Below are 9505 nucleotides of genomic sequence, written 5' to 3' on the forward strand. Positions count from 1 at the left end.
CCAACAGGGCTTATGTTCAGGAGAACCACAGGCCTATAGGGAATGGAGATTTCTTTCTTTAAGAGCTTGTACACAGACTCATTTGCCCTGGGACCAAGCACAAAAGCAGAAGTTTGAAAAATGCCTAGACCATATGTGAAGAAGATTTATTTGTTAATCCTAAAGCATATGCTGGAGGGCCAGGAACCTATTAGGACACTCTCTGGGGACACCAGCACTGGTGGGCACCCTTTCTGCTTCTCCTTCTACCTTGTTAGCATCGGCTTGGCAGACACCTTTTTTGCACTCCCTCTGACCTGTTCGCACCAGGGGGCATGTCTGGCATCTGAGACTCTCCCTTGGCCCCAGTCAAAGCTGGCCAAGCAAGTACCTCAGCCCTACCACTTCTGCAGCCCCACCAAAGCCAGTTGGGTGAGTGCCCTGCACCTGTGCTGTTCCCACAGTCTCACCAAACCTGACCGGGCAAATACACTGCCCCTGCATTACTCCTGTGGCCCCACCAAAGCCAGCAGACACATGCAGCCCATAATGGGGATACCCACTGAGTGGTTCACTCTGGTGGCAAGGGGTATTATATTTCTGGGTTCCAGGGATCTGAAAAAATCAGAAAGTTCTTGACACCCTCAAAAACTGGGACCTAGAAAGAAAAAATCAGGCTGCTTAGACAATCACAAATGATTAAGAGATGACCAAGAGCTAGGTCAAGGTTAATTAATGATAAGTCTTGATCTCCTACTCAAGTCTGCTCCTTCAAGACTGTTTTGCCTAATACATAGAAACAAACACAGAGAGCCAAGCAAAATGAGGAGACAGAAGAATATTTTCCAAATGAAAGAACAAGATAAAACCCCAGAAAAAACATTAATGAAACAGAGATGGGTAATTTACCTGATAAAAATGTAAAAGTAATGGTCATGAAGATGCTCACGAAACTTGGGAGAGGATGGATGAACACAGCAGAACTTCAACAAAGAGTAAATATGAGAAAGTCACACAAATCACAGAGCTGCAGAATACAATAAGTGAACTGAAAAATATACTGGAGGGGTTCAACAGCAGAATAGAAGAAGCACTGAAAAGAATCAGTGATCTGGAAGACAGGGCAGTGGAACTCAACAAAACAGAGCAGCAAAGAGAAAAAAAGAACTTTAAAAAGTGAAGATAACTTAAGGGACCTATAGGACAACAGCATGCAGAATACATTCACATTATACGGGTGAAGAGAAAAAGATATTCACTTCAGAACTAAAGATGCACACAGACTGAAAGTGAGGAGATGGGCAATCTCTGTATTTTTTGGCTTCCCAGCACATGGAGATCAGCTCGGTGCTTTGTGACCGCCTGGATGGGTGGGATAGGGAGAGTGGGAGGGAAGGAGACGCAAGAGGGAAGAGATATGGGGACATATGTGTATGTATAACTGATTCACTTTGTTATAAAGCAGAAACTAACACACCATTGTAAAGCAATTATACTCCAATAAAGATGTTTAAAAAAAAAGTTATATTTACATCCTACAACAGTCTATTAAGTCTTCAATAGCATTATGTCTAGAAAACCAATGTACATACCTTAATTTAAAAATGCTTTATTGCTAAAAAACACTAACAATCATCTGAGCCTTCAGCAAGTCATAATCTTTTTGCTGGTGGAGCATCTTGCCTCGATGTTGATGGCTGCTGACTGATCAGGGAGGTGGTTGCTGAACGCTGGATTGACTACAGCAATTTTTAAAGATAAGACAACAATGCAGTCTGTGCACTGATTGATTGAATGATTTTTCTGTAGCATGAATGATTTCTCTGTAGCATGCAATGCTGTTTGATGGCATTTTACCCACAGTTTGACTTCTTTCAAAATTGGAGTCAATTCTCCCAAACCCTGCTGCTGCTTTACCAATTAAATTTATGTACAATAGTATCATAAATCCTTGTTGTCATTTTAACAATCTTCACAACATCTTTACCAGGAGTAGAGTCCATCTCAAGAAGTCACTCTTTTGCTCATCCATAAGAAGCAACTCCTCATCCGTTAAAGTTCTATCACGAGATGGCAGCAATTCAGTCACATCTTGAGTCTTCACTTCTAATTCTAGCTCTCTTGCTATTTCCATCACATCTGCAGTTACTTCCTCCAGTGAAGTCTTGAGCCCTTCAAAGTCATCCATGAGGGCTGGAATCAACTTCTTCTAAACTCTTGTTAGTGTTGATATTTTGATCTCTTCCCATGAATCATGAATGTTCTTAATGGCATCTAGAATGATGAATCCTTTCCAGAAGGTTTTCAATGTGCTTTGCCCAGATCCATCAGAGGAATCACTATTTGTGGCAGCTATAGCCTTATGAAATATATTTCTTAAATAACAAGACCTGAAAGTTGAAATTAGTCCTTGATCCATGGGCTGCAGAATGGATGTTGTGTTAGCAGCATGAAAACAATAACAATCTTGTACATCTCCATCAGAGCTCTTGGGTGACCAGGTGCACTGTCAATGAGCAGTAATGTTTTGAAAGGCATCTTTTTTTCCTGAGCAATAGGTCTGAACAATGGGCTTAAAATATTCAGCAAACCATGTTGCAAACAAATGTGTTGTCATCCAGGCTTTGTTGTTCCATTTATAGAGCACAGACAGAGTAGATTTAGAATAATCCTTAAGGGCCCTAGGATTTTCAGAATGGTAAATGAGCATTGACTTCAGCTGAAAGTCACCAGCTGCTTTAGCCCCTAACAAGAGAGCCTGTCCTTTGACGCTTTGAAGCCAGACATTGACTTCTCCTCTCTAGCTATAAAAATCCTAGAATGGCATCTTCTTCCAAAATAAGGCTGTTTAATCTACATTGAAAATATATTGTTTAGTGTAGCCACCTTCACTAATGATTTTAGCTAGATAATCTGGATGATTTGCTGCAGTCTCTACTTTGGCACTTGCTGTATCACCTGGTACTTCTATGTTATGGTGACAGCTTCTTTCCTTAAACCCCATGAACCAAGCTCATCTAGCTTCAAACTTTTCTTCTGCAGCTTCCTCACCTCTCTCAGCTGTCACAGAATTAAAGGAAGTCAGGGCCTTGCTCTAGATTAGATTTTGGCTTAAGAGAATGTTGTGACTGGTTTGATCTTCTATCTGACCACTAAAACTTTCTCCATATCAGCAATAAGGCTGTTTTGCTTTCTTATCATTAGTGTGTTCACTGGAGCAGAACTTTTAATTTCCTTCAAGAACTTTCCCTTTGCATTCACAGTGAGGCTAACAGTTTGGCACAAGAGGCCTAGCTTTCAGTCTATCTCAGCTTTCAACATGCCTTCCTTAGTAAGCTTACTCATTGCTAGCTTTTGATTTGAAATAAGGGACGTGCAACTCTTTCTTTCTCTCGAATATTGAGAGGCCACTGTAGGGTTTTTAACTGGCCAAATTTCAGTATAGTTTTGTCTTGGAGAATAGGGAGGCCTGAGGAGAGGGAGAGACAGAGGGGAATGGTCCATCAATGGAGTAGTCAGAACACACAAAACATTTATTAAGTTTGCCATCTTATATGAGCATGGTTCCTGGCAATGCAAAAAAAATTACAATAGATCAAAGATCACTCATCACAGATCACCATAACACATATAATAATGAAGAATGTTTGAAATATTGTGAGAATTACCAAAATGTGACATAGACACACAAAGTGAGCAAATTCTTTTGGAAAAATAGCACCGATAGATTTGCTCCACACAGGGTTGCCACAGACTTCTAATTTGTAAAAAATGCAATATCTATAAAGCATAGTAAAGTCAAGTGAAATAAAATGAGATATGCCTATAAAGGAGCCTAGATAGATAGATAGATAGATAGATAGATAGATAGATAGATAGATAGATAGATAGATAGATAGATAGATAGATAGATAGATAGATAGATAGATAGATAGATAGATAGATAGATAGATAGATAGATAGATAGATAGATAGATAGATAGATAGATAGATAGATAGATAGATAGATAGATAGATAGATAGATAGATAGATAGATAGATAGATAGATAGATAGATAGATAGATAGATAGATAGATAGATAGATAGATAGATAGATAGATAGATAGATAGATAGATAGAGATGATAGATAGTGGATGAATGGATGGATGGGTAGATAAATTCACCTCTTATCAATCATCCCATTCTAAACAAAGAAATCTGTTTCCTACAGGTCAAGGTATAAAAGCTGTTCCCTAAGCCTCAAAGTTGTGCTCTAGCAACTGTGACAATACCAGCCATGCTGCCCACTGGGCTGGCCCTCTCCCCGCCCTGCACATTTATGGTCTAGCTTCCACACACCTTTGCTGGCCTTTAACCCCCCATCCATTCTTTAGGTCCCAATTTGAGACCCAACCCATCCATGGAGCACAGCAACCTCTTTGCCCGGGAATTCCCTTGTATTTGGACATAATCAAGTGACAGGTTTTTCTCTCCTCACTCCTCCCTTCCTAGGGAATAAAATGAGGTGCACACTTACAAACTTTTAGCAGGGCAGAAGGGCTATGGCGGGCTGGGTCAGTCTCAGCTGTGGGAAGGGGGTTCATCTTGTAGATTTGTTACCTGGGGCAGTGCCAGGCACGGCAGCTTCCCAGGTACAGGTCCTGAGCCCACCTTGCACCTTGTTCCACCTCTGCCAGGAGGGAAAACCCGTGACTTTCAGCCAAGACCAGAGGCTGAGAGGGAGAAGAATCGGGCTTTGGGGGTCACGCAGAAAGGTCCAGAGCCCAAAGGGCCACTGAGGCAAGAGTAGAAAGAATAGGGACACACAGGGGAAGGAACTACTTTCTGCCCATCTGAGGCAGGCTCCTAGGGACTTGATGGGAAAGTAGAAAAAACAGGAAAGAAAAAAACTGCTGGCCCCAAACTCTGTTCTGCCTGTAAGTCATTTCAGTCTTTTGAGGTAATGAACTGTACTTTTCCCCTTTCCAAATCTTACAGGGAAAAGGGACAATGATTAATGGTATAGGTTTGTAACTTAACTATTTTGTATGGTTTTCTTTTCCTTCTAAGTTCTAGGGTATCATATACCTGCATCCCAGGATCCCTGAGGGAAGGGAATTTTTTTTCCCCTTTTACATTGCTGACCTCTGCTGGATGAGAGGAAATTCACAGGCGAAGGCTGATTTGTCTCTAAAGTTTTGTTTGGGTTTGATTTAGTAATTCAAATTCAAGATTGTTTGAAAAAAATAAAGGATTTTTCTGTAAATAAATAATTTTTAAAATTTGCAAGAAAGTGTTAAATGTTTTATGTTTTTACAACGATGAAAAAGCAGAAGTGATTGTGAAATACATGTACTTGTATTGTTGATGAGTGTGAAGTGATGTGACCCTATGGAATTGAATTTGTAGAACGTAAGGAGAGTAATTTTAAAAGGGCCCTTGGGGTGTCCCTGGTGGCACAGTGGTTAAGAATCTGCCTGCTAATGCAGGGGACACAGGTTCGAGACCTGGCCCGGGAAGATCCCACATGCCATGGAGCAACTAAACCCTGTGCGCCACAACTACTCAGCCTGCGCTCTGGAGCCTGCAATCCGCAGCTACTGAAGCCCACGTGCCTAGAGTCCGTGCTCTGCAACAAGAGAAGCCACCGCAGTGAAAAGCCCACCCACCGCAATGAAGAGCCGCCCCCGCTCTCCACAACTAGAGAAAGCCCAGACAGAGCAACGAAGACCCAACGCAGCCCAAAATAAATAAATAAAATAAATAAATTTATAAAAAATAAATAAATTTAAAAATCAAATCAAATCAAAGGGCCTTTGATCCAGTTGATCTTCTGCAAATCCAGAAGCCAGGAGTAATTTTAAAAAGTAAAAGTACTCACCTTTTGGCCGTAACTGCCATCTTCCATTAATTCTCCAAAATGACCAACACAAAGGGAAAGAGGAGGAACACCCGCTACATGTTCTCTAGGCCTTTTAGAAAACATGGAGTTGTTCCTTTGGCCACATACATGCGAATCTACAAGAAAGGTGATACTGTAGATATCAAGGGAATGGGCACTGTTCAAAAAGGAATGCCCCACAAATGTTACCATGGTAAAACTGGGAGAGTCTACAATGTTACCCAGCATGCTGTTGGCATCATTATAAACAAACAAGTTAAGGGCAAGATTCTTGCCAAAAGAATTAATGTGCCTATCGAGCATATTAAGCACTCTAAGAGCCGAGACAGCTTCCTGAAACTAGTGAAGGAAAATGTTCAGAAAAAGAAGGAAGCCAAAGAGAAAGGTACTTGGGGTCAACTGAAGCGCCAGCCTGCTCCACCCAGAGAAGCACACTTCATGAGAACCAATGGAAAGGAGCCTGAACTGTTGGAGCCCATTCCCTATGAATTCATGGCATGATGGGTGTAAAGAAAATAAAAGACCTGGACTGTAAAAAAAAAATAACAAAAAAGTAAAAAAGTAAAAGTACTCATTCCCAAAGTTACTCATCAAATTATGCCCATAAATATCCAGGAGCACACTACTGGCTAAAGAGATTGTGATATATCCACATCAGGCAGATATGAAAGCTAATTTTTTTCTTCTAGTTTTGTTGAGATACAATTGACATATAGCACTGTGTAAGCTGAAGGTGTACAGCATAATGATTTGACTTATATGTATCATGAAATGATGACCACAGTAAGTTTAGTGAACAGCCATCATCTCATACAGATACAAAATTAAAGAAACAGAAAAGCTTTTTCTCCTTGTGATGAAAACTCTTAGAATTTACCCTCTTAACAACTTTCTTTATAACATATGGCAGTGTTAATTATATTTATTATGCTGTACATTATATCTCTAGTACTTATTTATCTGATAACTGGAAGTTTGTACCTTTTGACAACATTCATGCAATTTCCCCTCCCTCACTCCTGCCTCTAGTAACCACAAATACAATCTCTTTTTATATGTTTGCTAGTTTCTGTTCGCTCGTTTGTTTGAAGTGTAATTGCCCTACAACACTGTTAGTTCCTGTTACACAACATAGTGATCTGTTATTTCTATATATTTCAAAAAAAGCACCATGATAAGTCTAGTTACCATCTCTCACCATACAATAACACATAATTATTGACTATATTCTGCACACTGGGTATTTCACATCCATGACTCATTTTTTTACAGCTGAAGTTTGTATTTCTTAATCTCCTTCCCCTGTTCTCTTCCCTGCAACCCCCACAACCACCTGTTTGTTCTCTGCATCTACGACTGACAACCACCTGTTTGTTCTCTGCATCTACAACTATGTTTCTGTTTCGTTATGTTTGTTCATTTGTTTTGTGTTTTAGATTCCACATATAAGTGAAATCATGATATTTGTCTTTCTTTGCCTGACTTATTTTGCTTAGCGTAATAACCTCTAGGTCAATCCATATTGTCAAAAATGGCTAGATTTCATTCTTTTTTATGGCTGAGTATATATATATACTCAGCCATATACACACACACAGGCACACACACACACACACACCCCACATCTTCTATGTCCATCTATTGATGGGCACTTAGGTTGCTTCCATATCTTACCTATTGTAAATAATTCTGCAATGAACACAGGGATACATATACCTTTTCAAATTAGTGTTTATGTCTCCTTTGGAAAAATACCCAGGAGTAAAACTGCTGGATCATATGGCAGTTCTATTTTCATTTTTTTTAGAATTCTCCATACTGTTTTGCAAAGTAGCTGCACCAAATTTACATTCCCACCAACAGTGCCAAGGGTTCCCTTTCCTCCACATCCTCCCCAACACTTGCTATTTGTTGTCTTTTTGATGATAGTCATTCTAACAGGTGTGAGTGATATCTCATTGTGGTTTTGATTTTCATTTCCCTGATGATTAGTGATGCTGAACATCTTTTCATGTGCCTGTTGGCCTTTGTATATCTTCTTTGGAAAAATGTCTGTTTAGGTCCTCTGACCATTTTAAAATCAGGTTGTTTGTTTTATCGATGTTGAGTTCTATGAGTTCTTTGTATATTTTGGATATTAACCCCTTATCATATATATCATTTGCAAATATCTTCGCCCATTCAACAGATGGCCTTTTTGTTTTGTTGATAGCTTCCTTTGTTGTGTAAAACCTTTTTAGTTTGATGTAGCCCCATTTGTTTGTTTTGGCTTTTGTTTCCCTTACCTGGGGAGACAGATCCAAAAAAAAATATTGCTAAGACTGATGTCATATAATGTACTGCCTATGTTTTCTTCTACAAATTTTATGGTTTCGGGTCCTACATTCAAGTCTTTAATCCATTTTGAATGTATTTTTGTATATGGTGTGAGAAAGCAGTCTAGTTTGATTCTTTTGCATGTTGCTGTCCAGTTTTCCCAGCACCATTTATTGAAGAGGCTGTCTTTACCCCATTGTATACTCTTGCTAACTTTGTCCTACATTAATTGACCATATAAGTGTGAGTTCACTTCTGGACTCTCTCTTCTGTTCCACTGATCTATATGTCTGTGTGTGTGTGTGTGTGTGTGTGTGTGTGTGTGTGTGCCAGTATCATACTGTTTCGATTACTGTAGCTTTGTACCAGAGTTTGATTTCAAGAAACATGATACCTCCAGTTTTGTTCTTCTTTCTCAATATTGTTTTGGCTATTCTGGGTCTTTTGTATTTCCATACAAATTTTGGAAATACTAGTTCTAGTTCTGTGAAAAATTCCATAGGTATATTGATAGGAATTGTGTTGAATCTGTAGATTGCCTTGGGTAGTAGGGTCATTTTAACAATGTCAATTTTTCCAATCCATGAGCATGGTATATCTTTCCATTTGTTTGTGTCATGTTCAATTTCTTCATCAGTGTCTTACAGTTTTCTGAGTACAGGTCTTTTATCACCTTAGTTAGATTTATTTCTAGGTATTTTATTCTTTTTGATGTGATTGTGAATGGAATAGTGTTCTAAATTTCTCTTTCTGGTAGCTCATTGTTAGTGTATAGAAACACAACAGATTTCTGTATATTAATTTTGTATCCTGCAATTTTACTGAATTCATTGATGAGTTCTAATTTTTTTTCAGTGGTGTCTTTAGGATTTTCTATATATAGTATCATGTCATCTGCAAACAGTAACAGTTTTACTTCTTTCTTTCCAATCTGGATTCCTTTTATTTCTTTTTCTTTTCAAAGTTCTGTGGCTAAGACTTCCAGTACTAAGTTGAATAAAAGTGGTGAAAGTGGGCATCCTTATCTTGTTCCTGACCTTAGAGGAGATGCTTTCAGCTTTTCACTATTGAGTATGATGTTACCTGTGGGTTTGTCATATATGGCCTATATTATGTTGAGATTTGTTCCCTCTACATCCACTTTTTTTGAGAGTTTTTATCATAAATGGATGTCGAAATTTGTCCAAAGATTTTTCTATATCTATTGAGATTATCATATGATTTTTATTCTTCAATTTGTTGATGTGGTGTTTCACAGTGATCAATTTGCAGATATTGAACTATCCTTGCATGTCTGGCATAAATTCTGCTTGATCATGGTATATGT

At 38.9% G+C, this 9505-nt stretch overlaps 1 protein-coding gene across 1 annotated transcript; it reads left to right on the forward strand.

Annotated features, from left to right (window-relative positions):
• Window positions 1–5862: 5862 nt before the first annotated feature.
• On the forward strand, window positions 5863–6386 carry LOC102990209 (60S ribosomal protein L21-like). Its single transcript, XM_055079025.1, has one exon. The coding sequence runs from the start codon at window positions 5881–5883 to the stop codon at window positions 6361–6363; it is 483 nt and encodes a 160-aa protein (XP_054935000.1). The 5' UTR covers window positions 5863–5880; the 3' UTR covers window positions 6364–6386.
• Window positions 6387–9505: the final 3119 nt, after the last annotated feature.

This window comes from Physeter macrocephalus, chromosome 17, assembly GCF_002837175.3.
Source record: "Physeter macrocephalus isolate SW-GA chromosome 17, ASM283717v5, whole genome shotgun sequence".
Lineage (NCBI taxonomy): Eukaryota > Metazoa > Chordata > Mammalia > Artiodactyla > Physeteridae > Physeter > Physeter macrocephalus.

Excerpts from the sequence above, each read along its gene's own strand:
- LOC102990209 (XM_055079025.1), top strand. The coding sequence starts at position 5,881 with ATGACCAACACAAAGGGAAAGAGGAGGAACACCCGCTACATGTTCTCT.